The sequence below is a fragment of the Cydia strobilella genome, chromosome 7 (assembly GCF_947568885.1).
Source record: "Cydia strobilella chromosome 7, ilCydStro3.1, whole genome shotgun sequence".
Classification (NCBI taxonomy): Eukaryota; Metazoa; Arthropoda; class Insecta; order Lepidoptera; family Tortricidae; genus Cydia; species Cydia strobilella.
In genome coordinates this window covers 15,685,525-15,713,473 of record NC_086047.1, presented here as the reverse complement: position 1 = coordinate 15,713,473, position 27,949 = coordinate 15,685,525, and the positions used below count along the sequence as shown (strand labels likewise).

At 38.9% G+C, this 27,949-nt stretch overlaps 4 protein-coding genes across 5 annotated transcripts; 2 read left to right on the top strand and 2 right to left on the bottom strand.

Annotated features, from left to right (window-relative positions):
- Nucleotides 1-340: 340 nt before the first annotated feature.
- On the bottom strand, nt 341-2,912 carry LOC134743214 (uncharacterized). 2 transcript variants are annotated; one of them, XM_063676596.1, is made up of 3 exons: nt 2,832-2,912; nt 2,285-2,370; nt 341-707 (listed from the first exon to the last, which is right to left on the bottom strand). In XM_063676596.1, the coding sequence occupies exons 1-3, from the start codon at nt 2,875-2,877 to the stop codon at nt 369-371; spliced, it is 471 nt and encodes a 156-aa protein (XP_063532666.1). In that variant the 5' UTR covers nt 2,878-2,912; the 3' UTR covers nt 341-368. The 2 variants fall into 2 exon arrangements, with proteins under 2 accessions (XP_063532666.1, XP_063532665.1); XM_063676595.1 differs by having other exon boundaries at nt 2,752-2,906.
- Nucleotides 2,913-5,061: 2,149 nt separating this feature from the next.
- Nucleotides 5,062-6,871, bottom strand: LOC134742802 (probable cytochrome P450 6a13). Its single transcript, XM_063675989.1, has 2 exons — nt 5,507-6,871; nt 5,062-5,231 (listed from the first exon to the last, which is right to left on the bottom strand). The coding sequence occupies exons 1-2, from the start codon at nt 6,864-6,866 to the stop codon at nt 5,062-5,064; spliced, it is 1,530 nt and encodes a 509-aa protein (XP_063532059.1). The 5' UTR covers nt 6,867-6,871.
- A 9,645-nt stretch (nt 6,872-16,516) lies between these two features.
- LOC134743213 (cytochrome P450 6a2-like) lies at nt 16,517-20,109 on the top strand. The gene is made up of 2 exons (XM_063676594.1): nt 16,517-18,243; nt 19,733-20,109. Exons 1-2 carry the CDS (start codon nt 16,881-16,883, stop codon nt 19,903-19,905), a joined length of 1,536 nt encoding a protein of 511 aa, XP_063532664.1. The 5' UTR covers nt 16,517-16,880; the 3' UTR covers nt 19,906-20,109.
- Nucleotides 20,110-22,588: 2,479 nt separating this feature from the next.
- LOC134743212 (dual specificity protein phosphatase 14) lies at nt 22,589-27,579 on the top strand. The gene is made up of 4 exons (XM_063676593.1): nt 22,589-22,835; nt 25,253-25,475; nt 25,959-26,095; nt 26,547-27,579. Exons 1-4 carry the CDS (start codon nt 22,741-22,743, stop codon nt 26,734-26,736), a joined length of 645 nt encoding a protein of 214 aa, XP_063532663.1. The 5' UTR covers nt 22,589-22,740; the 3' UTR covers nt 26,737-27,579.
- The last annotated feature ends 370 nt before the right edge of the window (nt 27,580-27,949 follow it).

Sequence of the window (27,949 nt, the reverse complement as noted above, 5' to 3'; positions counted from 1 at the left end):
GTACTGTATTGTCCGATATACACCTACTTCTCTATGTCGTTTAAATCACGTCAAAAATTTTAATAACGGCGAAAAAACCTGTTGATTTTGGAGTGTAGTATTATTTAGCGGTACCTAATTGTAAAATATTTTATCTGGACTACAGTCCTCTAGCGTATCCATCTGTCAACTTTACTTAAAGTTCCGCCTCCAGGGGAGAGGAAGAGAAATTAGGTGTGAATTAGCCGCTTACTGACACAGATCGAATTCCAAGCGCGCGGAGCCGCGGGCACAGCCAGTTGAAAATAAGTGTGTTACAGTACTGAAATCAATGCAATAAAATTTGGGCTTATCATTAGTGAATTTCATCACATTTTATCGACCACCCTTTAATTGCTCAAATCATATAGCAAATTCTGCTTAATCTCATTATAATTTAACAGCGTTTTCTTTTCGGCGTCTTCTTTTTCCCTAGTCAAAATACCGCAGCACCCTACGCAATCCAAGCAGGTTGCATAAGGTTTGATGTTTAGATCGAATGGCCACTGGTCTTGGCAGGGTGTTCGCTTGAAGATGTCTTCGTTGATGAGGCGGGACAGCCAGAAGTGGTGGCGGGCTCGTTGGAGCTCGTCGGAGGCGACGAGGCAGGCCTGGACGGCGCGCGCCGCGACCGGGTCCGAGTCGCATTCCATGTTGAATAGCAGATTGCAGATGTTGCAGCGGAACACCTTGAAGACAAAAATTCAAATACCTATTGTATTAATGGTTTAAGTTAAGAGGGCGTTAAACCAAGAAATTATAAGGATGAAGCGGGATTTACATTACGAAATTAGTAGCGTGAAATTGATTTCGTGACAGTACAACCAACATGCATTAATTTCATAAAAGCAAACAAATTTCGTGCCCTGCACGATTTAATTTTTTGGAGGAATTAGTGTCATGCAACTAATTTCGTAGTGTATATGCGACGTAAAAAACTAGTGTTGCGAAAGTGCCTGCGCTCTGCGCTGTGCGGACGTGTAGCTTCGATGTTGATGGGGCCGTGGTCACTGCGATACTGCCAATTTCACGACACTAATTTCACGAAATTACTTTCGCATATATATCGAACATACTTTCGTGAAAGCACACTTTATGATAATTATAAATACTTAAATACATAGAAAACACCCATGACTCAGGAACAAATATCAGTGCTCATCACACAAATAAATGCCTTTACCGGGATTCGAACCCAGAACCATCTGCTTCACAGGCAGAGTCACTACCCACTAGGCCAGATCGGTCGTCGAAAGGACTACATATATTGCCCACTGCCAAAACTTTTTTTTTTGTCCAAGTCTTTAGGCGTTTTTAGTTTACACCTAGAATAGACATAATCTGTGCTTCATGTTTTATAACTGAAACCCGGAAATATTTGTCAAACGGTTCTCAATTTTTTTCTACTTGCATTAATTTTTCAACAACTTTTTGCCCGCAGAAATATACCCTATATTTGACAACTCGCTGAAAATTCCCAAGTGTCATGTATGTCACAAATATAACCTATTTTCTACTAAAAATAGTAGTGTTAGTACTGTTATACATTTCTCTATATTAACGAATTTGCATAAAAATGTGTTTTTGGGCAAAGATACCCCTGGAGGCAATGTTGGCTAGTTTCACGGTAGGTATTTATTATATACATATTGTACATTTCGCAACAAAGGCACGTGATGTTGACATAGTTGTAGGTAGTGAGCGCCTGAGCGGGTGTTATTTCAGGTAGGTACAGATGTTCCGCTTTGTTAAAAGTGCGTTTAGGTCTAGCAAATGCGTTGCGAGTGCGCACGCATATTAGCGTTGGCTAGATCTGGATGTACATTAACAAAATTAGGCCGTACATGGCGTACATAATGTTTACGGTACCAATCATCGGACATTTAAGAGAAAATTTGGAGTATTTTTGATATTTCGCCGAGACCTGTAAAACTTCCACTGCTTTATTATGCGTTAAAAGTTGAATGTTCTATTCTTCCTTTATGTTTTCGACGTATTTAATGAAAGCTACTGCAATTGGTTTCAATATTATTAATGAATTAAAACTATGTTTTTTAGCTCCAGTCATGGGATGTATGGCGCCATAATTTTCAAAGTAACAAATATCAATGAAAAATTAAACTTAGACAGCTCTATGGCTCTTGTTTATGGTAAAATGTTGCCAGCAGTTAAAAACTGATAGTAAATACCTACATTACAGGATTTGTCTATACCATCCCATTACTGGTGCCAGTCCCATCATAGGGGTGTTTACTGTTTACTATACCTGGTACCCCATAATCTCGAAAACGCAGTAGTTAATGTATTCCACCGGGTTCAGGTCCACTCGATAACCTAGGCGCCGGAGCTTATCTATAATTTAACAGTCGAACATTATTTACTTGTGCAGTCAAGTGCGAAAATATGGGTGCATACAACTTACTCAAAAATATGTCCCATAGTTCTTATTTCGCTGACATAAGAGCTAATAGCTATATATATTTTTGAGTATGATGAGTGCATCCATATTTTTACACTTGACTGTACTGATCTAAAATTTTGACCGAGCGACAGCGAATATAAATGTAAAAAAGCGCTACCATTTCTCAATCACTCTGCAGGCTGAACCCATTGCACCTTAAGGCGGATTCATGAGCTAAAGGCGAATTTAGGGAGCGTGGTTTTGCCAACCCTTGTTTTCAATGAATTGCAACATTTATGAGGTATGCGGACAAGACAATCGCATGAACTCACCTCTGACTCCTTTTAATTTAGCAGGTTTATGCGAGGTAGTGTGAAACGCCTCATAAGGCCCGTAATGAATTTTCACGTACTGCGACATTGGTACGCCAATAAACGTTCCTCGAATACAAGAGGCATTGATTTTAGTTACACTATACGATTTTATACATATTGTCTACATGAAAGTATAACATGTAGGTATTATGTTGACAACGCGCCATTGATAATGTCATTATGACAGGAACTAAAATGGAATGAAACCTACTCCTAAAACGTAGTTAATCATGGAGACTGTATAAAGGAGCCAAATCTCTACGTATGAAAAGTGTCCATCAAAAAACAGTAATTAGGCGGCGCCACCATACACCGAAATACTACCAAAAACAACCTACGTAATTTGGTCGGGTTATTTGTTGCCTTATATGGTTCATGTTATACTCATGTCCCAGAGCGTAACTAGCGCCACCGGAGAGATTAGGAACTATTATTAAAAGCTTAACGCGGTCACTTTTACAACAATTCTGCCATAAGAGATTGCGATCCTTTCTATACCATCCATAGTAGTTAATGCCAGTATAAAGCTGTCGCTGTCTAACTTTACCAAAAAGACTGAGTAAGCATAAATAACTTCAAAAAGGTTGTATATGTATTTTAAAATTAATTATAACTACTAAAAGCTTTGTAGAAGAGAGTATCACTATGTAAGTAGTGTAGTGTGTAGTGTAAGAAGTTTCTTGAATTTGTTCTTCGAATTTAAACTGTTGTGAGACATACTAACATTAAATCATTTTACAAAAACAAATAATATTTCATTGCGCAAAATCTGACAAAGTATCAAGCGGGCGGCGATGACTAATTTTTTTTAGGTCTTTATTTGCTACCATTCCTCAACCCACCAACGGAGCGGCAGCTGACGTTCACGAGGTTTCATCATACATAGCCGTTAATCACTATACGAGTTTTTGCCCGGGAGGCGATTGGTCATGGAAATCTGTTCCTGGCCCGCGGTCTATGATGTTATCAGTGTTATGTTTATCAGTTATCAAAGGCAGTGAAACCCAAATACAATCACAATAGGCTCTTGAAGGGACGGGCCAGTCGCGGAGCAGCGGGCGGAGCTCCCCCCGCAGCCCCACAGCCACTCCGCCGCCGCGCGATGCACCGCTATCCGCGGCCGATCGGTCACAACGAAAAACATTATAGTTACTATCAAAATATTCCCGATCAAAGAAATCTGCCGCATGCAAAGTTTCAGTTGAACAAATGAAATCGTAATTAGACTGCGTTACTTGTGAAAATAATTCTTGTGATTTTGTACGTAGGCTCCTAACATTCTGGTAATAACCACTAAGAATACCAGTATTCAGTATTACGTAGAAATAAAATATTATGTATAGTTAACGCGATAGCGATATCTACTGAGCTCGTTCACTTACCTGTACTAACAATGGCATTATGTTAAACAAGCCATTATTTCTTTTGTGTGAGCGCGTGGCCTTTGTGCCTGAGGCTCACACACAATTAGCCACGCGCGCAGGCACAAAGGCCACGCGCTCACACAAAAGAAATAATGGATTTTGTTTAACAGAATGCCATTTTCAGAGTTGCGCAAAGACGAGTGAATTGGTAACATGGTAACAGACAGTCGGCACATAAAAAAATATAGGTAAATAATAAGATTGCAGGGCGAGCGATAAGAGCGTTTAAAATTATGAGTATGCAATTAGATTAAATACCACGTGTAATAAGAGTGTGAGGTGTCTCACTAAGGAGGAAGCTTTAGCAAGTGTTAGGGAACATCACATAGAAGAAATCACGCAAAGCCAATAGATCCTTAATGAACATCTGACCTCTTAATTGATATTTTCAGAGGTTCCGTTTTTGCCATTTTGGCTACGCCGGAATTCCAAATGCCCGAAGCGTATGACAGGTGCGCGCTACCCGCAACGTCTCCAGGAAGTATCTTCATGGAAGCCGATTTGGCCGAAGGTATTTCAGAATCAGAATCAGAAAAACATTTATTGCGTGGTTTGTTGATAAGTTTACTAACTACATGATATACTAAAAATTTCAGCTCTCTAGCATTATCCAATCCGAAACTACGAAGGTTCGAAAATACGATGAAACGTGACGAGAAAAGATAGGCACTGCCTTTTGCCCGTATTCTCGTCTTGGCGGGGGCACAGCTGTGCCCCAGATTAAACGGTTATTTAATTCATCTAATAAATATATTATTTAGAGAAGGTAAAGCAATAAAAAATAAAGTAATTGCTGGTAAAATTGTTCAGAGGCCGTGATATTGTTTCGCTTCGTCGAAGCTGATCATTGTCTGACGGTGAGCTGGAGCGGCAGCCCGCCTCTTACGGCCTGCACGATATTAGACGATGAGTCCACAGGCGGTACCCGTCTTGTGGTCGGCGCTGGTGCTACACTGCATACTTGCAAGACCGCAGCTAGGCCAGCCAGCGACTGCATCTCTCCGAGACGCGACCCTGTAAAACAATTATTATTTTCGGCACGTTATTGGCGACTACAGCAAAATAAAACAGGCCTAGCGCATTTCGGCACGAAGGAAACAATAATATAACGACGTAGTACCTCTATAAGCTTGAACTATTTTAAGCTAGCGAAATGCTATGTAAGTGTGTGCAACGTCGGTGGTTGCAGTTGGCGTGCAGTTGTCATACTAATTGCAGTCGGGTTGCAGTTCGTCTGTATCAGCCCTTACGTATAATTTGACACATACCTATTTACGTTAGGTACGTACCTATACACGCCCTGGGTCCATCGCCGAAAGGTAAATATACGTATTTATGTCGCTTCTTCATTTCCTCCGGAGTGAACCGATTAGGTTGGAAATCCCGCGGGTTGTCGAAGTATTTCTCGTCGTTCTGCAGCGCCTCCACCGGTACCACGATCTTCACTCCGGGGTCCACGTTCAGCCCCAGCTCAGGGAACGTGTAAGGTCGAGCGCACACGCGCTTCAGCACGCCCGCCGACGGAAACATCCGCATTGCCTCTTTGAAAGCCATGCTTAGCAGCGTCATCTCCGCCACGGCGTCGTAGCACAATTTATTATCATATTTCTGGAGAACTTCGTCGATCTCTGATTGTATTTTTAATTGTGATTCAGGATTAAATGCGAGCTGGTGCAAAGTATAACTTGTGGCCGACGAGGACGTCTCAAAACCCGCGGCAAAGAATATGAACACTTGGGCCGTGATCATTTTCAAATCCATTTCTATGTCTACAGTCATAGGCGTACCGTCTGGATTGTGGTGCTCAATTGATTTTCCTACGATCTTTCCCTTGCCTTCTAATTCCAGGAGCAGGTCTATGAAATCATGGCGGCCGGAGGGCTTGCACTGTCTAACTTCCCTTATATTCTTGACGAAACTGAAAAGAGCGTTTTCTAGTTTCCGGTCAAATACATGAATGTAGGATCTTAGCGGAGGGAGAAGTTCCCAGATCATGTGCTTTATTATGACCGAGAGCGGCCTGGAAAATATGAGCCTGCCGATCTTTCTGAAGTGGGAGTCTTGGTACCCAAGGGAGTTGGTCTCGACGCCGAAACCGCAGGCACCGATGAACTCGGTAGTGAAACGCGCCATGAGCTCGCGCGCGTCGCAGGCACCGGGGCGGGCCGCGGCCGCGCGCGCTTCGTCCTGAAGCCGCTCCGCGCACCGCACCACCAGCGGGAACATCGCCTTTAGCCGCGCGGTGGTGAACGCCGGCGTGAGCCGCTGCCGCATCAGCTTCCACATGTCGCCATCTGCGTGGAGCAGATTCGCCAGCAACGGCTCCACATCCGTATTCCTTCCGAGGCCCCGTGGATAAAAATATGCAAAGTCATTGCTTAATATATTCCTCACTATATCTGGGTCTCTTATGTACAGCTCGGGAGTGGATCCTCTATAGTATCCGACAACTTTCTCGTTAGGGAACCGGTTGTATAAGTCGCTGGCAACCTGTGTAAAGCTTTGCCGCCCGAAGAAGCCCTTGAAGTTGTTTCCGAACAGGAACACGGGCGGGTCGTGCTTGACGTTCCTCTTGGCCCAGTACTGGTGGTTCCAGGTACCGAGATAGTACACAAGAATTGCCAATAACGCGAGCAAGACCAGTATCATGTTTACTGCTTGCCAAACAAATGATAACTAAGTTTATAATACCAGATTTTTTATATATCTACTTTTGTCCTACACATGATATGACTGATTGTGTGGGTACGTCATTGACATATACAACCCAGTTACGAACCAAAACTCATACCTACATACAGTGTGAAAAGATAAGTCGGGCCCTGGAGGGAAACTACCTTAAATCCTTAAGCTGGCTCATTTTGCTTAAAAGAGACATTCCTTTACTTTTAAAAAGATACAAAACTGCATTCAAAAATTTTTTTAAACTCGCGTGCCTCGCCCGGGACTCGAACCAAGAAAAAATTAAAAAAAAAAACAAACATTTCCTATTTTATTATCCTAATCGATAGTATTATTATTTAGAATAAAATTTCTCTAACAAACATTTGGTTACTGTTTACTTTTAAACAAGTAAAAGACACGTAATAGTTCTCTTATCTTACCAACATTCAAAGACTTCGTATGAAGTACACGCTTGCTAATTTATCGCTAAGTACCTTGTTGAAATCTTCGATAAGAAAATCGTTTAATGGGAGTTATACCTCTAAACTTGCTATGAAACCCTTCAAGAGCTAAGGGTTGCGGTAGAAAATGTTATTAGGGGCATACACCACAACACTTTGCTGAAGGCTACAAGAAATGAATTTCAACGGCGACTAATTTTGGGGGCTGTTGTATGCAGTTTTTGAACATGTTGTTTTGTTGATGCCCAGCATTCGGTTCCATAAAGTATGGCGGGTTGCACTGCAGTTTTATATAATTTACCCTTTATTTTTAAAGGCATTTTGTTATCACACAACACCGGTCAACTGCCTCCACTTCATCCAGCCTACTGTGGTTCTATGAGTTAAGCGAGGTTTAGATTAGCAAGAACTTGCATGCAATTTACGTTACATTGCTGACTACTAAGGTAAACTGCATTCAACATGTTTACCAGATACCGCAATGCAATGAAAATTGCATGCAAGTTCTTGCTAGTCTAAACCTCGCTTTACGTCTCTAGATCAATTTTACCATCGTTGCTGATTATCGACCCTAAGTATTTAAATTCTTTCACTGTAGGCAGTGGGACATCATTTATGTAGAGCTTGATTGAGTTGGGATCTGTTGTACTATCAAACAAACATGAAATGTGTTCTGTTTTCTTACGGCTTACTCTCAAACCATTTTCTTCTAATGATTTAGTCCAAATGTTTAGTTGATTTTGGAGGTCTTCGACATTATCTGATATTAGGGCGACGTCATCAGCATATAATATGTTCCATGGCACTGGTTTTTGGTGAGCCCTTGTTAGGTAATCTATGGTGACGTTAAATAATAACGGGCTTAATATTGACCCTTGATGCACTCCGTTGCTTATTTCAAACTTTTCACAGGTTCCAGCTGGATTACTATCTGGGTAGTGACATTGGTATACATATCCTGAATTAATGCTATATACTATTAAGGTACTTCATGAAACCTCAATACTACACACATTGAAATAGTAATGAAGGGGCAGGACAGTTTGGCGTAGTTCATTTCTATATATTCAATTTAATTATATTAGGTAGGTATATTTTGTTATGATTTCATATGAATTGCCTTTTTTTTACAGTTCAACCACATTGGACGAAGATGATAAAGAGAAGTAAATGTGACGTCCCACGGGTAAAGGTACCTTATGGCGGTTGGCGCTTAAGCTATTATTAACGCCGCTCCAATACTATCGCGGTGCTATGCGACGTAATCGCCAGCCTCCATAAGGTTCCTTTTTCCGTGGAACGTCACAAATAATAAGCGGCAATACATTTATTTATAGCTCAATAAATAAAGTAAATATGTATTATTTTCTTTTTTACCTTTAAATATAAAGAAATATCATCAAAGTTGTCAGTTTTGACGCGAGGGGGCCGTTTCGGACGGGAGTTACGCGCTTTTTGTAATCCGTATAGTTAAAAAACTACTCAACGGATTGTTAAGTTTTTTATTTTATTTTGTAGCTAATATTATCAGGTTTCATTTAAATGAAAGAATATGTGACCATACTATAGAACATTTAGTTGTTATTTTCAGTAAAAGGAAAAAAATGAAGAAAAAAAAACATAATTTTCTTAATATTCGGCCGCCATCTTTAATTTCTTAAATGGTATATTTTTTTCCCGATTACAGGTGTCAATACGAATTGATTGATATATCAATCACTAAAATCGGTGCACCCGTTTTGTGTCTACAATTTTTTTAAATTATGCAGGCGCCATTTTGGAAAAGGTCCGCCATCTTGAATTCTAGTGGATGAAATTAGTGTTTCCTCGGATGAAATCATTCAGATTGGTCCCTAGTATCACTGGGCAAAGCGGCTTGCTTTCTGCATCAAGTGCAGTTTCATTTTGCTAACCGCTATAGCTATTATGTATTTTATTCGTTTTATTTACATATCTTCATTTCATTATTCGTAAAGGGAGGCCTTGTTGCTTAATGTGTTTGACGGGGTCCTGTGGGTATCTAAATCGGATTCTGATTCTGCTAATGGCCCGATTGAGCGCCAGTACGATGTCAGGGTGCTGTTCGTTGCTGTTTTATTTTTCTTATTCTTCCTGGTAGCGTTATCTTTGTTACGTGATGCGTTAGAGGTTTCCGGGGATGCGGACAGGTTACGTCTTCTCTTCGTGTTTTTAATTCCTCCGCTAAGGCTCTACGTTTTTCTAGTATCTAAACTTTATTTGCTTTTTAAAAGTGTTATTTTTGTGCCTAGCGTTGATAGGGTTATCGCTATTGGGCTGACTTTATTTTCAGCTTTTTTACCCCGTCTTGTAGCAGACTATACTCTACATCTATCATCCATCATCATTTGTCATCGTGTTGTTAATAATATCCAGTATGTTTTTTATAATTTTTCATAGCTTAACTCCGTTTCAGGTACTCCAAAAAGTAAGATGTTTCTTTTCCTTATTTATTTTTCTATGTATTTTAATCGTTTTTCTTGTTTTTCAATTTTCTCTTCCATGTCAGTGTTTTCCTTCGAGAATATCAAATCTATCATCTAGCTTTTGTGTAATGGTATTTGTTATTCTATTTTCCATTTCCTTGTTATCTTCATTATTATTGTTGTTATTGTTTCATGTCTTCCTAAATAGTTTTTAACATGTCTTTTAGCTCGTCCATTTTTAATATTTACGCCCTCTGTGGCCCCTTAACGTAACTACTTAAAATGTTGCGTAGGCGCAACCGTTGGATGCGACTAGTGTGAGTTTCGGACTGTTGCCCAACTAATCTTAGTAGTTGTTACTCGATCTCAGAGATGGCAGCACTTCCTGTTTGATAACAGCGACATCTATTGGCGATGTTATAAACGTACCGTGCTTTGTAATTGTTTGGTTATAAAATTTTGTCCGAAAAGAAAATGTCCGTATATTCACGTAACGTTTTTCACTTCACACAGTTTAGGTTATTTTTTACTGATTTAAGTATAACACAGCCTGTAGTGAGTTCAGAATTAGGTTTGGTGGCGCCGTAGGAATTAGGTGGCGCCAAGACCTATATATGTGCCATGTTTGTTATACATATAACTTAATCTAATATATTGTTATATAATTTAATCTAATATGTTTGTTATATAACATATAATAAAGTCGAAGAGGGTCGAAAGTCTGTACAATGGAAGATATTTGAAATAAAATTGGCTGGGGATACTTAGAATCGATAACAGAACACGTTCCAACAGTTTTTAGAATTATTGTCTGTTTGTCTGTTTATCTGTTTATCGGTTTATCTTTATATCTGTTTATCTGATCATCTGTTTATCTGATTATCTGTTTATTATCTGTTTATCTGTTTGTCTGTTTATTTGACCGCGCATCACGTGAAAACGGCTGAACGGATTTTGATGCAATCTACTAATCTGTCGAAAAAATCAACGGTTATAGGCTATAAAAATTGAGAAATTTTACCCGTAACGAGGTTAAAAAGGGGATGAAAGTTTGTATGGGGTTCAAGATTTATTTTAAGCTAGCAATTTTAAACTTCGTAAAAAGATATATTATTGAAATACAAGAAAAACTAATTTCAGCGTTTTGGAAAATTCATCCCCTAAGTTGGTGAAAAGAAGGTTGAAAGTTTGTATGGAGATCAATTTATTTTTCGAGTGCGTTACTTGAAACTTTGTATATAGGCATATTGTTATAATAAAGGAAAATCATTTCAGCGTTTTTAAAAATTCATCCCCTAACGGGGTTAAAAGGGGGTTTAAATTTTGAATCCATTACAAATGCTTTGAAACTTCTTAGAAAGAATAAACGATTACAAAAAAAGTAACTTCAACGTTTTTGGAATTTTAACCCCTCAGGGGGTTGAAAAGGGGATGAAAGTTTGTCTTGGGGTGCAAATTTTATTTTAAGCTAGGAACTTGAAACTGCAAAAAGGTATTATATTAAAAAGCAAGAAGACTACTTTCAGCGTTTTAAAAATTCATCCCTTAAGGTGGTAAAAAAAGGGGTTGAAACGGTAAGCCAGCGCGAGTCTCGATTGCGATCCCAAAGACATCGTACGCAATACATAATTATGTAGGCGCAGATCCTGACGGAGTGTGGCACCGGAGAAGCCGTGTCGACGGAGCATAATATTTCTTTGTACACAATGTGGTGTACAAAGAAATATTGTAAATTATATGTTTTAGTTGTGCATGCATAAACATAACTGTATGTAAATAAAGTGTAAATACTCGGCCTCACGTTTTTGATATCAATTATTCTTTCCTATAATCTTACTTCTAACTAATATTAGACCTAAATTCGACAGTTTGTTAGGAAGTATACATTTTATGTGTATATTTCTTACCTTTTTATGCTTAGACTGATTTGACTGGAGGAGGATTTGATTTGGATAGGTACAGTCAAGGACGTAAAAATACAAGTGGTACTGTATCGTCCGATATACACCTACTTCTCTATGTCGTTTAAATCACGTCAAAAATTTGAATAAGGGCGAAAAAAACTGTTGATTTTGGAGTGTAGTTTTATTTAGCGGTACCTAATATTATATTATTAGGGTATTTTTTGTTTTGTACAATAAAGTGATTTACTACTACTACTACTCTGCCGTCTCAAGGAAAAAAACCATAACTGACAAAAAGTAAGTTTCGAGAAAAAGCCAAAAAACTTTGCGCTCCTGTTCAAATAGGTTAAATTTTAAGTACAAAGTTGAAACTTTTGTTAATGAACAAAGTAATAGTGTAGAATTTTTATGCATTATAAATTATTCGATTATCTATTTATTTAAATAAGTTATTTAGAAAAAATAGTTACTACCTCGTAAAACAAATAGAATAAAAATATCTTTACTAAGATTAAATGACATAAGTGCGTACTTATGTTTTTTGTGTTAGTTTTGCACTACGATGTCTAAGAAATAAAAGCACAAGTACACAGTTATGCTTATGTTACTAATCGATCTAGAAGCTGAAAAAGCACAATTGGGTACTTTGTGGTTTATTGCTTAATTAAAGTAATCAAATTATGATTTATCTCGTTAAAGGAATTCATAAAAATACGATGACGAATCAAAATTATTTATTAAAAGAAAACAAATAAGATACTTTTAGAGATCTGTGAGTAATAATGTAACACAAAACTAAAATTTACCACAATTTGGTTGCACTAAGTAATTACTAATTCTTTGAGATACCCATAATAATAGTAATAATGTAATACAAAACTCAAATTTATTACAATTAGATTCCACTAAGTACAGATGCTTTTAGAGATCTTTAGGTAATAATGTAATGAAAATGAGGTACAATCTAAAGATCGATAATGTCACTACTAGAGGAATTTAAAATAAAAATTGCAAGTGGTAATACAAGAATTAACAAAGGATACATTATTGCAACTCATAAAACAATTACGATCATCGCCAGGCTCAAATCCGAGTATCGTCGACTTACGAAAATTGCTTCTAGAATAAGAAAAAACCAAAAACATTAAGATGTCACACCGGTCATGCTCCCTATTACGAGTTTAGAAAATTTTTGTGGTGGAAATTGGAGGAGTTACGAGGAACAACTGAATTGTTATAATTACAAGTTATTACATGACATTTCGGAAGAAAAAAAAGGTCTCTCTCTTGATAACAAAATTAAATAGTAACATTTATGACACATTGCCACTAGGTGCTCCAAATATACCCAACCCAAATTTCGTATTCTAGACAAGCTAAGGGGCTTGAATAAATGTGCCAATTTTCATATGTGCAGGTTATATAAAGGTTTCAAGTTATGAAGGGGTCAAAAGTAGCTCGAAATGGTTCGTGTAATATTACACACGGTTGCTGCTTTTTCTTTTAACTTGGCTGGACACGCTGCCGCGTGTCTAGATGTTCCAATTAAACAGCTAGGCGTATCTAGAGAAAATAAAAAAGAGCTCTTTTGTATTTGAACCAGGCTGGGGTAGTTTTAAAAAGGCAAATATAACCCTGAAACTGAAACCAAATGCCATGCCATTGCGGGCTCGTTGGAGCTCGTCGGAGGCGACGAGGCAGGCCTGGACGGCGCGCGACGCGACCGGGTCCGAGTCGCATTCCATGTTGAATAGCAGATTGCGGATGTTGCAGCGGAACACCTTGAAGCCAAAAATTAAATACCTATAGTATTAATGGTTTAAGTTAAGAGGGCGTTAAGCCAGGAAATTATAAGGATGAAGCGGGATTTACATTACGAAATTAGTAGCGTGAAATTGATTTCGTGACAGTAAATTTTACCAACATGCATTAATTTCATGAAAGCAAACAAATTTCGTGCCCTGCACTATTTAATTTTTTGGAGGAATTAGTGTCATGCAACTAATTTCGTAGTGTATATGCGACGTGAAAAACTAGTGTCGCGAAAGTGCCTGCGCTCTGCGCTGTGCGGACGTGTAGCTTCGATGCTGATAATTTCACGACACTAATTTCACGAAATTACTTTCGCATATATATCGAACATACTTTCGTGAAACCACACTTTATGATAATATATAAATACTTAAATACATAGAAAACACCCATGACTTAGGAACAAATATCTGTGCTCATCACACAAATAAATGCCCTTACCGGAATTCGAACCCAGAACCATCGGCTTCCCAGGCAGAGTCATTACCCACTAGGCCAGATCGGTCGTGGAAAGCACTACATTCATTGCCCACTGCCAAAAATTTTTGTGTCTTTAGGCTTTTTTAGTTTACGGCTCAATAGACATAATCTGTGCTTCATGTTTTATAACCAGGCATCGTTAACTGCGAGCGAAATCCATTGAAATGACATACTTTGACTTGACTTGACTAAGTAACAACCCTAGTACTTCAATGGATTTCGCTCGCAGTTTACGATGCCTGTTTATAACTGAAACCCGGAAATATCTGTCAAAGGGTTCTCAATTTTTTTCTACTTGCGTTAATTTTGTAAAGCCTGACCAGTAATATATGATCATGCGCCATGTTGCGGAATTTCATTCGAAATAATTTCTTACACTGGCAATGATTATAATGATAGGCTGTCAATGTTGTCAGTGTCTTGTGGCGGTTTACTTAAATAATACTTAAGTGTTGAATATTTATTTATTTATTTAAACCTTTGGGAAACAAACAGCCAAAAACAACAAACATAGAAAATCAGATAACACATTCACAAGCCACACAGTTTCCACTAATGAATGATAACAGTTATGTTGCTGAGAAACTAACATTAATAATACAATTTAAACTTAATTTAACATTAATACAATTTAAAGCATGCAAAACTCAAATACCTAACTCGAATTGTTGAAGACAGCATTTAAACGTTGGCAAGTAGATGATAATGGAACTAATGGATATTATTTTTATTATTAGCTGTTTTTTTTTGCAGAAACAAACTGTTGTAATGATAAATGGAATATATCTATATCAGAAAATTTTTCGTTATAAGTTCTACACGCTCTAGCTAAGAACCTATAAAATATTAAATATTAACTGACAAAAAATGTCCGAAACTACACATAATCAAGAGCAAAACATTGTAAATAATGTAAATAGTAAACTGCTGGAAAAGAACCGTTCGGGAAATTAAACTATTTACCTACAAAACATTTCCAAATTAACATCAGAGCTGACAGGTAAACAAATCAAAATGTCATTATAGTCTGGTTATTACGACTTGGTTATTGTAGTGTTATGTTATACAAGCGAGGAAATACAGTAACAAAAATCAGTTTGAGTTTGAAAACATTGGAGACGATCAATCTTGTTCATTGACTATGTGTGATGCGCTGATGCGTAAGAAAATGCATGATTTTCTTACGGTAAAAAAGAAGAACCGACAATAAAAAAATGTAAACACCGAACATTTGGATTCTGATTTTGATTACGGTGAATAAAAGTATGTAATTCAAAAAACGAGTTGCCAATCCACATTGTTCAGACTATACTGAACTGTTGCCATATAAATGAGAATAATAGCGCTCTCTTGACAATGATCATATATTTCTGGTCAGGCTTTACAACTTTTTGCTCGCAGAAATATACCCTACTATATTTGACAACTCCCTGAAAATTCCCAAGTGTCATGTATGTCACAAATATATAACCTATTTTCTACTAAAAATAGTAGGTTACATGTGTGGTTGGGTGTGAGCTGACCTGTAAGGATGGTATCGTCGGGGAAGGGGTTGATTGGTCTGTTTGTAAGATTTTTTTTTACTAGCATGCATGTGTTAAGAATTACTGCTTTAAGGAGGTTGTATGTGTTCGCCGGTAGTTTTAGGGTCTTTAAAGACTGATGGAATTGTTTTGGTATCACGCCTGTTGTGGATAGGACAATCGGTATATTTCATAATAAGACGTTGTTTGTGGAATAACATATGTCAAAAATAAGTTTAAATAAAGTATACGCCTTTTTTATAAATTGATCGTCCGCGGTTACAGTTATTATTACTATGGAGACGACATACCAAACAATTAAATAGGGTAGTTGAAAATTTTTAGGGTTCCGTACCAACAAAGTACAAAAGGAACCCTTATGCTGCGACGTGTGACTATGTCTGTGAAATGTCTGTATGGGACACATTGTCTTTAATCAATACAAAAGTCACAAATTATGGTCAGTCTGGCACCCGCACTTTACTCAGCAAACGCTCTAACAAAATGGCAACACATCGTGACGTCACACTGTGTCACTTTGTTTAGAAGTCGCTTTGCTTAGAAATGAAATGAAAAGGTTTAATAAGGCAAAAAACATTATGAGAATATTTTGACTAAGTTACACAAACAATGCTTTAATCCTTGGCAATTAATTATTCGCACATTTTTTAAGGAAAGCAACACAAGTACTCAATATTATTATTTAATTAAATATTAAAGTTCCTACGCGCACCTTATTGTCATTTTTTGCATGGTTATTAAGACACTATTAAAAATCGAAAAGATGTATTTAGTTGAGTGACCATAAGATAAAAATCGATATCGGTTAACTTATGAGGTTGATTAATTATTAATTATTACGAAAAGACGAATTGGAATCATACTCTATGTAGTGTGACGTCATTTTACGGGCCCGGTCGTGAGTATTATATTCTTTAATGTGCCATTCTAATAGTAATTTGTTTTACATGGTGGAAAAGTTATTAAATATTTAATCCCTCTTGCTAATAATATTGGTAGCCGAACAAGCGAAACAATCCAATTAAATATTTCATAGTTTATTTATAGAATGGGATAGTCTGTTTTTTGTTTAAATATTGAAACTACAGGTAGAGCCGATTCAAAACGGGATCTTCTACTATACCTTCGAGCATCTACCTATTTTTATTTTTTTTATTTTAAACTTTATTGCACAAGAACAAGTACAAAAGGCGGACTTAATGCCTTGAGGCATTCTCTACCAGTCAACCACTGGGCCAAACAGAACCTATGTATCTATAACAAAATTTTGAGCGTATCAAAAGTGGAGTGTAATATATATAAACTTTTGCTTTCCATTGATTCTACTCAGTTATTGGTTTTTCAAACAATAAACATGATTTTTGTATTGCTAGCATTAGTGGCAATTCTTGTGTACTATTTCGGTACTCGGAACCACCACTACTGGGCCAAGAGGAACGTCAAGCACGACCCGCCCGTGTTCCTGTTCGGAAACAACTTCAAGGGCTTTTTCGGGCGGCAAAGCTTTACAGAGGTAGCCAACGACTTATACAACCGGTTCCCTAACGAGAAAGTTGTCGGATACTATAGAGGATCGACTCCGGAGCTGTACATAAGAGACCCAGATATAGTAAGGAATATATTAAGCAATGACTTTGCATATTTCTATCCACGGGGTCTCGGAAGGAATCCGGAGGTGGAGCCGTTGCTGTCGAATCTGTTCCACGCAGACGGCGACCTGTGGAAGCTGATGCGGCAGCGGCTCACGCCGGCGTTCACCACCGCGCGGCTGAAGGCGATGTTCCCGCTGGTGGTGCGGTGCGCGGAGCGGCTGCAGGGCGTGGCGCGCGCGGCCGCGGCCCGCCCCGGTGCCTGCGACGCGCGCGAGCTCATGGCGCGTTTCACTACCGAGTTCATCGGTGCCTGCGGTTTCGGCGTCGAGACCAACTCCCTTGGGTACGAAGACTCCCACTTCAGAAAGATCGGCAGACTCATATTTTCCAGGCCGCTCTCGGTCATAATAAAGCACATGATCTGGGAACTTTTCCCTCCGCTAAGATCCTACATTCATGTACTTGACCGGAAACTAGAAGACGCTCTTTTCAGTTTCGTCAAGAATATAAGAGAAGTTAGACAGTGCAAGCCCTCCGGCCGCCATGATTTCATAGACCTGCTCCTTGAATTAGAAGGCAAGGGAAAGATCGTAGGAGAATCAATTGAGCACCACAACCCAGACGGTATACCTGCTGTGACTGTGGACATGGAAATGGATTTGAAAATGATGGCGGCCCAAGTGTTCGTATTCTTCGCCGCGGGGTTTGAGACGTCCTCGTCAGCCACAAGTTATACTTTGCACCAGCTCGCATTTAATCCTGAATTACAATTAAAAATTCAATTGGAGATTGATGAAGTGCTTCGGAAATATGATAATAAGTTGTGCTACTACGCCGTGGCGGAGATGACGCTGTTGAGCATGGCTTTCAAGGAGGCGATGAGGATATTTCCGTCTCTGGGCGTGTTGAACCGCGTGTGTGCTCGACCTTACATTTTCCCTGAGATAGGGCTGACCGTGGATCCCGGAGTGAGGATCGTAATCCCGTTGGAAGCGCTGCAGAACGATGAGAAATACTTCGACAACCCGCAAAAGTTTCGGCCAGAGCGATTTAGACCTGAAGAAGTAAAGAAGCGACATAAATATGTGTATTTGCCCTTCGGTGATGGACCCCGAGCATGCATAGGTAAGTAACTTGAGTATGTGGTTAGTGATATTTGATACCTACGACTGACGGGTAAACATTCCTTAACAAATGTGTTGCAAAGTCCATGTCGTGAACTCGTTGGCTTTAAGGTGACGGCATAATGTAGGCTGGTTGGCGAGTTGACCGCCGTAAGAGCAGCGCGCGGCTGGGCAGCGGCGGTGAGTGAGCGGTTGGGCGAGTTAAGCTAGTTGGCGTGTCCGGGCAGCGGCGCGGGTGACCACAGTTCCCGACCACAGTTTGGGTATTTCGGGGATTTGGGTATTTTTAACTCCCATTAGTGCTTTTGGAAAGCACTATTTGGTGAAGTGGAATTTCCAACGAAGACCATACTGTGGCTCTGTGAGCAGTACACCTCGCGATAAGTTTCATAAGTAAGGTTAAAAATGTAATAACAAAAAATTATTACATCGTTGAGTCATTGTCACAGCGGACTCACAATGGTCTTAAGTGCCATAGACTCTGCTGCAAAGAATATAATACTCTCTACTGTCACATAAGTTCTTAATGCCAATTTCCACCATTTTGAACATTTTCCAAAAAAATGACAACAGAAAAATTATATCTAACGCTGCGTCTTACGTAGGCTCACGCTCATGTTCGCAACGAAACGCCCACGTAGGAGACTTCTATTATAGGTATCAAAGGATTGATTCACCCCGCTCCGCGCCGCGCCGCGCCGCTTCGCGTTCGCGTGTTGTTCGCCTACGTAGTACGCTGCTGTAACTAGTAACTACAGAACTTGCTCACAATATTTCACGAGAATCGGTTCAGAAATGCGACCTACAGAGGAGAACATCCGGACATAGAGACAATGCGAGTTGTAGGGTCTGCCATGTTGTGGCCTGAATCGAAAACATAAACTATATATTGACACTTCACGCCAAAGCAAGTGTTGCCCTCTACCGTTTATATACGTTTTCTTGTGCATTGTAGATTCTGCCATCTTGTGGGCTACATTGAAAGCATAAACTTGACATTTACACTTCGTGCCAATAAACTGGGGGAACCTGTGCTGCCCCGCTACAGTTTATGCACGTTCCCTATATAAAAAATCATTTTAACCCAATTTGAAAATGAGCGTTAGCGAAGGTGCTAACGCTCGGTCAAAATCTTAAAAAGTAGTCTTTTGTGATTTGATTTGTCTTTTTAGGGTTCCGTATCCAAAGGGTAAAAACGGGACCCTATTACTAAGACTCCGCTGTCTGTCTGTCTGTATGTCTGTCCGTCTGTCACCAGGCTGTATATCATGAACCATAAACAGTTGAAATTTTCACAGATGATGTATTTCTGTTGCTGCTATAACAACAAATACTAAAAGCAGAATAAAATAAATATATATTTAAGTGGGGCTCGCATACAACAAACGTGTTTTTTTTTGCTGTTTTTTGCGTAATGGTACGGAACCCTTACTGCGCGAGTCTGACTCGCACTTGGCCGGTTTTTTATGTTTATAATGTTCTGTGTGCAGGATCGAGACTGGGCGAGATGCAGTCGCTGGCCGGGCTGGCAGCGGTCCTGCAGGCATGCAGCGTCGCACCGGCTTCGACCACAAAGCGGGTGCCGCGGGTGGACTCGCGGTCTAACATCGTGCAGGCTGTGAAGGGAGGCCTACCGCTACAGCTTACTGTTAGGGATCAATGAGTCGGAATCAAAATTGAAAAATTTGCTGTTCACTTAAGCATATAAATAAGCTTGAAATTAATTGTAATTTGTGGACGTCTTTTTTATGGAAATGTCTAAAACTACGTCGATATCCTGGATAATTGATATTTTCTGCAGCAATGCAGTCGCAATCCGAATGTAAGCTTAAAATAAGTAAAATAACAGATGTCAAAATTGATTTCAAAGCGATAGGCGTGAATAAATTTTAACTGTCATTGTGATTTGAATTACTGAAATTTTTATGGATTTGATTTGTCAGCTGTCAGAAGTGCAATTCATTTCTGGACTAGAAAGCAATTAAAGGAATAATCATAATGCTCACGGAGGGTATGCTTGATGATGAAGACATTGAGCGGGAGCGCAGGGCTTTGGCCGTGCGGTGCAACATGCTTGCGCGTAGATTCGCGCGTTGTAGTGATGAAGTGAAGGTGACATTGTTTAGGGCATATTGTTTATGCTTTTATACATGTCAGCTCTGGAGCAGATTCACAAGACGCGCGATGAATAAAATTAGAGTTCAGTATAATGACGCATACCGCATTCTAATGAAACTGCCAAGATACTGCAGCGCGTCGACCATGTTTGCTGAGGCCGAAGTCCCTGACTTTTTTGCCATCATTCGCTCCCGCGTCGCTACCTTCTGGAGTCGCCTAAGAACGTCTGACAACAGTATTCTCCGTGAGCTGTCCGGGTATCTGGACAATCCTGTATATAAATATTGGGTTTCCGTGCACCGTGAGAGGAACAGGAAGTGACGATCCTAACTTTGACTACCTAATTTTTATTAATTTTAGGTATATACGTTACCATGGAAATCTGTCCACAACGTTACCATGGAGATTTGTCCACGATGTGACACTTTTTCGTGCATGCTACATGCTACTGCGGGCTTAGCACGGTAGCATTTTTATCGCCTGTCACCATGCCTGTCACGTTCTAACAAGTATGTAAGTGCGAAAGTGACAGGCATAGTAACAGGTGATAAAAATGCAACCATGCTGATACCGCTGGTGTTCATCGATTTATAAGACGTTATCACGCCAATAAATGTCTAAATCTAATAAGATAAAGATAGTTAATTTTTCAAGTACAAGTAGGCATATTACAATGCGCTTATGAACATCAAATGAACCTCCTAAGATGGGTACTTATATAACTAATATAACACATCTCAACATAGATAAAAAATCTGTTTATTAATCTGATAGGTAGATACATTCAGCATCAACAGTATTGGATCGGATGAAACAACGCGTAAAACATATCGGCAACCCTCTAATAGTTTTACAAACAGAAATCTGCATCTACAGTTCACGTTGAAAATTAAGTATCTGCCATGGTCTTCTTACAATACAATACAAATACTCTTTAATGCACACCTCAATAGAAGAAAATAATACATAAAGAAAACAGTAACACACGTAGAGATAAACAACAGGCGATCTTATCGCTAAAAAGCGATCTCTTCCAGACAACCTTTAATAAAATACAAATACAACACAGTAAAAATCAAGTCAAAGTTTTTAACCAACTATTAACACTAAACTATAGTATTATATAATCTGTGGCTTGGTCACCCACGGCACAGATTATATAATACTATACTAGTACCCACGGTGAAGCGAAGAGGCAACCAGGGCCGGCCTGTTTGAGGCGCGGGCTGGCCCGAGGAGGACGCTCCAGTGGGCTGGTTAAGCCCGCTTGTGATGCGCCGATGGTGGACCGTCGAGGAAGAGGAGTGTCGGTATTGCGGTAAGCCGTTCTCCCTATCCTCGGCGGCCGAGGTGGGATCGCAGGGGAAGAGAAGTGATGGTATTTCGATGCGCCACTCTCCCTATCCCCTGCGAACTTGGCTTATTTAAGCTTCGGTTGGCGTTTTCTCCCAACGATTGCCCGCAGGCTTATTCTACGGCCAAGGCGCTCGGAAATCTCGTTAAATAAGAATTTCGCGCTGGGCCGCCACGGTCCCAGTTTCGACCTAGGTAAATTCCAAAGCTATTTCAGTCACACAAAGTATGTGAAGGGTAAGATGAGAGTCGCCTCTGTGACTGACTTGAGGAAATATAAATCACTCAGCGGACGGAAGCACCGTCTGTGATTCAACGAAGCTCACGAATTCTTTTGTTCATCTTGATAATGTATAAGAATAATAAATAACATAAATAAATAAAATAAAAATGGCGGTATTTGAAGATGTGACTGGGTGAGCCACTCTCCCATTCGACTTTAGATACGCGAATTTTAATAACAAAAGTTCCGTGAGACTTAGATATAATTTATATGTTAAAACGGATCACTCACGTTTTTAAGTCGAAAATAGCTCAAAAAATGTTCACCAGCAGCAAGCGTTGACAGATGATGTGTGACTGCAGTTGCGTTGTCAGAGTACTCTTGTTGAAAAAAAATCCTACTCAAAAGTATATGACGGAACAGGATTTTTTGTATTATACAGAGAGGTATACTTGATGAAGATACGGTACAGACAAAATTATAGTTAAAGGAATCTCCGATCTGACTAACCAAAATAAGTATGTAGTGCGGATTGTAAACAAAATAATCGTCACACCCGTACGAAAATAACCGTGGAATGCCGGATATTGCGCCGCAGGACGCTCAGGTGCCTGCGCGGGCGCCGGTGCTTTTATTATCTGTGGCTCGCGCAAACATTTCAGTTCAGCTTCAGACTCCGCGAGAGACGTACGTCTTTAACGTTAGATCAAATCTAAAACTTTATCGATATCGAACACGATACCGGACATTGACTGAATTTTTGTTGGAAGTGGTTTTAAAATTGAATTGTTATTGGTGAATAAGATGAAGGTTCTTGTTGGCGACAAAGTGTCGTATGTGGGAGAAGAACCGCGGGTGGAGGAGGAAACGCAGAAATTGCCCAAGGAAGAATTAAACAGGTAATTACAGGAAATTGAAAAGTCTAGAAAGGATTGCCTATTTTCACTTCCCTAAAAATCACTTTTTCGAACCAGCAGAAATTAAAAGTTCAATTATGACTAGGACTTAAAAAAAAAGTTTTTTTACCTAGTGTTCATTTAATATAATTATTTTCATACTAGAATATATTTCTATTAGAATAAAAAAAACAGTATGTATATATTTGTGACACCAATTATGGAATAGTTCATCATCATCATCAATATTTTTTACTACTCCTCGGGCGGAATAACAACTTTGACACAATCAATAATTTATAATAAAAATATTGATTCCTAACTCAAGGGTCGTGAAAACATTGAACCACTTTATTAATATACAATTCCAATTAAATAACTTATAAGAAATTTTATTGAAAAAGGGTCCAGATTCATTTTCAACATTATAACATAAGCGGCAGAAGAATACCTACTAAAAAGTGATGGGCTCCTTTGCATCTGGAGGGGCGCGGGGCGCATTTTGTGAATAGTTTTTGTGTTTGTTAGGTTCTAGTTTAGGTTAAAAATTTTGTAATGTTTTATTTTGTATGACATGTATGTATCCTTGAAGTAAACAATATTAATTAAGGTAACATTAACATAATAAAGTTTGAAATTGACTAAAAAGTGGATTATACACATCAAAAAAACCGGCCAAGTGCGAGTCGGACTCGCGTTCCAAGGGTTCCGTACATTATACAATTTAAACAATGTATTTTTTTATGTGAAATGTCTTTAAAAAACCCGTAGGGGTCGGATCAAAAACTGAGTAATTAAGTCCGACTCACGCTTGACTGCACATTTCTAATAGGTTTTCCGGTGATCTATAGGTAAAGATCTATTATGTGTTTTTTTTTCAAAATTTTTGACCCAGTAGTTTCGGAGATAAAGGGGGAGGAATGGTTATTATTTGCCTATTTTCTTGAATAACTTCTAAACTATTTACTTTAAAATTATAAAAATAACATATTTGAGATTCTCACAAAAAGCTCTTTCATTTGACATGTAACACGATATAGTTTGACAAACTTTATTTTTTAATTTTCTCATTTACCCCCCAAAAGTGGACCCCGTGTTTAAAATTAATATGTTTACGTTACATGTCCATCTTTGGGTCACAAACTTACATATGTGTACCAAATTTCAACTTAATTGGTCCAGTAGTTTCGGAGAAAATAGGCTGTGACAGACGGACAGACAGACAGACAGACGCACGAGTGATCCTATAAAGGTTCCGTTTTTTCCTTTTGAGGTACGGAACCCTAAAAATGAACATCATTAAACTCAATAAAACTTTTTACAGCGACTTTCTGCGGGCAATAGCTATTAATTAGTTAATGACAGCCTCCGTAATGATGTTACCAAAGTAGAAAAAAAAAACATTAGCTTTCGAGGACACTGTTCAGTAAGTAGTAACTTTTCAGAGGCAAAAGTTTATTGATTGATATGTACCTAAATACATATTATCAATATACAAATATCCGAAGAACCGAAATAAGTACGAGCGAAATGCGCGATAATAGAATAACACGATTCAAATATCATTCTGATCTGACATCATGTGCATTCGAATTGACGAAATATCCCTTTATCCCGTCATTATTACGTGTCGTGCCAACGCCCGCAGATTTAATATACAATCGATAGTTGACAAAAATGTTGTCATGTGCGTGATGTGCGTGATAGTTCACGGGCGAAGCTTCCCTTGCGCTGGCCGCGTGCCAGCTGACATGGCAGTCAGGAATGTGCCTTGTTTACGTTCCTCTGTTTGGAATGCGGGCTTCAGCAACACGGGATGTTGGCGAGACGATTTGATAGCGCTGAAGGACATTGATTTCCTAAATTTTATAATAGGTAAAAAAAAATGGTTAGGTACTTATTATGTTAATAACATAGGGTAAACTCGCATTATTTGGTGACACGCCTAATTCGTGTCATGCTTCAAAACTTGTATCACCGAATCAGGCGTGTCACCAAATAATGCGAGTTTACCCTTATATTGTATGCAAAAAATAATTTTAATTAACATCGGTTCAAAATGATATTGGTAACTGCCCAATCAAAAATAAGCTAATGCTTATAAGTATTAAAGTATCATTAAAACAAAACACTCTACCACATCATATATTCCTAATTAGTGTCCCCTTTCCCCTTTAACTATACCTATACAATATCATCATCGTAAAAGTTAGAAAATGCCTCAATCGTAATGAATCAAAAGTATATGGTACTTCTATTTAATAACGATTAAGGCCTTTTAGGCTTTTATAACTTGGCACCTAGAACAACTGCAACCAACGCTCAAGAGATACCGATATCTCTTTAGTTGTCCGATCTAGTAGCTTAACTTTAGGCCGTATCTTGGTATGTTCTAGTAACTAACCACCAAGCTTTTCCAGAGGCTGTCCCCTGGGCGTGTCCCGCGTCACATCATCCGTGTTCGTGTGCGGTGCGCACGCGCTGCCCGGCGCGGTGGCGGCGCTGCGGCCCGGGCTCGTGGTGAGCGCGGCACCGGAGCTCCCGCCCTTCGAGGGCGCGCCGCTGCACTGCGTGCCGCTGCTCGACACCCCGCATTCTGACATGCACCCGTACATGGAGAGGGTGGCTGATCTGATTAATGAGGTGATACATTTCAGGAGTTAACGATATATTCTAATGTTTTAGGAGCATTTCACACGTGTCGCTAAAAAACTACACTTTCAGTTCCATGTGTCAAAACTCGGTCCTAGCATTGTCAGAAATCGTAATCGACACTTGGAATGTAGGTATTACTAACTGTAGAAATTCCTTCTGGATAACTAAGGACGACAGGGTACAAAAGATTCCCATGGCTCGAAGTATATTGGAAATATAAAGATAAATGTCTCCCGCGTTTGTGTGTAGATAGAGGTGGATATTAGGATATCTACCCTAACAGAAGCATCAATTGTGCAGCGGTGAACATCTCGATATATCGAGATCCTCTCACTCATACCTACGCCACAATAATACTGTATACGATCCCCTAATATTTAAAAAAGGTCAAACCTTCTGCCACCCATTGCCTAAGACTGCTTACAAATTTACATTATCTCCTACTAATATAATGAAGTTTGTTTTCCGTAGGTCGTTTCACGAGGAGAAGTCGTGTTAGTGCACTGCGTCGCTGGCGTGTCCAGATCTGTCACGCTATGTCTAGCTTACCTGATCAAGTGGGAGAAGATGACACTGCGGGACGCCTACCACCATATGAAACTTAGACGGTAAGCCGCCAAACATGATTGCACTGTTAGATGCCACAAGCTGTGTTTATGTGTTAATCACATGGCTGATAGTTTCCACAAACTTAAAGATTTGTTACTCACTTGTCTAATAAATCCCAATAAGTCCTAGTTTCCGAAGCCAGTTGGTTTCACAAAAACTTTGAAAAAGCTGAGTGTGATGACAAACTAATTAGGAGTGAACATTATTTATGGCTTAATGATTTTGGAAGGAATATTCTATTTATTTATTTAGATATTACAATTGATGGTCGCTTGACAATAGAATATTCTATAAAAGTCCATATCAAGCACATAACACTATTGTCTTCGGAAGATTTTAAATTGTTAGTTTTCTATATTTCCCACACGTTTATGAGAAGATGAGTGCACCAAGCCGTTGGATGCAGAGCGACGCCACCACCTTTGGCTAATAAAGACTTACTTGTTCCAGACCGCAAATTCGGCCGAACACCGGATTCTTCAAACAGCTGATTAAGTACGAAGAGAGGTTGTTCGGTGTGCCCTCAGTCAAAATGGTGTACTGCGAAGCCATCGACAAGGAGATACCGGACGTATACGAACCGGACTACAGAGGCATGATGTGGTTCCGGAAGAGATATGGTCCGATCGAGAAGTGCTAGTGACTGGACAAGCATGACTGCGTATTTAGCAAGATGCTAGTGGTTTTTCTGCATCAAAAGTAGAGTTTTAGAGATCTTTTTTCAAATATTCTTTGTTTATTTACTTCAAAATTTAATTTTTTTTTCCGTTCTGAATCATTTCAGTAATTTTCAGTCTTATAGTAACTAGTATCTTGTTAAAGTGACTGCAATGTAGATCTGAATAGAGACTCTGAAATAGATCGTATGTAGTGATACAAGACTGAACGAATGAATGCTTTCGGATGTGCTAGGAGAGGTTTGAAAGACTGGAGGAGTTATTTCTTAAGATTTTTTGTCGATATAATGTTAAGTAATTACGTTAAAATAATTATATCGTATAACAAGGGTCTGTAATTTGGATTATAGGTACCAAATATTAATTACTTCACTACTTATTTTCTGTATCATATTTCAAGTTAGTTCTGTTGATGTAAAACGAAAATATTGTTTTTTTCTTCGGTGTGCGTACCTAATTCAGTAAACATTTTTAAAACTAGTTTTGAGTATTTATCCAGTACACTTTAAGAACTCACGGGTAGTAGGTACATATCTACAATTACCTAAATGATAGCAATAGTAAAATTACAATTGATGGAACTTAATTTTTTACGTCTAATATACTTTTAAACGGAATTGTTTTACTCTTCACATGTGTTATGAGAGTAATATGTATAATTATTTACGCGAATAACTTGAGCTTTTGAAGTAGGAAGATAGCATTCAAAGCAATGTGATATGTAATTGTTATGTTATCTTAGTCAAGTAAGTTATTTATTTGTGTTTAATTTATTGGGACCAAAATAAATAAGTTATGAATTTTCAGTTTCACTTTTATTGTTTACCCAGCTCATTTCTAGTAGTAAAACACATAGTAAGAGCGACAGAAACTAAAAAGAAACACTTGTATTGTAAAAAAAAGAAGTCCAGTTTTGCTATTCAAAGTGAGCACACGAAATACAGAATTGTAGGTCATATTAATTGAGTCTAATTTACTGTAAGTACCTACGTTTGCAAAATGTTTACGTAATAGAAGCAAATAATGCTATAATTGCAGCAGTTTATATATTAACAGGGGGCGCTCTAAGCGGCTCAGACGCCCAATGTCCATGTGGGACGACTCCCCAATCAATGGAACACATGCTATCTTGCCCGGCGTGCCCGCATTCCTGCTCTGAGCAGGATCTCCGTGATG

What these genes read in the sequence shown, in the direction of transcription:
- LOC134743214 (XM_063676595.1), bottom strand. Translation starts at nt 2,839, where the DNA reads ATGTCGCAGTACGTGAAAATTCATTACGGGCCTTATGAGGCGTTTCAC. An exon ending in TAAATTAAAAGGAGTCAGAG is followed by an intron (nt 2,371 to 2,751) that starts GTGAGTTCATGC and finishes GTTAAATTATAG; the next exon opens with ATAAGCTCCGGCGCCTAGGT. An exon ending in TCGAGATTATGGGGTACCAG is followed by an intron (nt 708 to 2,284) that starts GTATAGTAAACA and finishes TTTGTCTTCAAG; the next exon opens with GTGTTCCGCTGCAACATCTG.
- LOC134743212 (XM_063676593.1), top strand. Translation starts at nt 22,741, where the DNA reads ATGAAGGTTCTTGTTGGCGACAAAGTGTCGTATGTGGGAGAAGAACCG. An exon ending in TGGCTGATCTGATTAATGAG is followed by an intron (nt 25,476 to 25,958) that starts GTGATACATTTC and finishes TGTTTTCCGTAG; the next exon opens with GTCGTTTCACGAGGAGAAGT. An exon ending in CACCATATGAAACTTAGACG is followed by an intron (nt 26,096 to 26,546) that starts GTAAGCCGCCAA and finishes TACTTGTTCCAG; the next exon opens with ACCGCAAATTCGGCCGAACA.
- LOC134742802 (XM_063675989.1), bottom strand. Translation starts at nt 6,866, where the DNA reads ATGATACTGGTCTTGCTCGCGTTATTGGCAATTCTTGTGTACTATCTC. An exon ending in TGGACCCAGGGCGTGTATAG is followed by an intron (nt 5,232 to 5,506) that starts GTACGTACCTAA and finishes ATTGTTTTACAG; the next exon opens with GGTCGCGTCTCGGAGAGATG.
- LOC134743213 (XM_063676594.1), top strand. Translation starts at nt 16,881, where the DNA reads ATGATTTTTGTATTGCTAGCATTAGTGGCAATTCTTGTGTACTATTTC. An exon ending in TGGACCCCGAGCATGCATAG is followed by an intron (nt 18,244 to 19,732) that starts GTAAGTAACTTG and finishes TTCTGTGTGCAG; the next exon opens with GATCGAGACTGGGCGAGATG.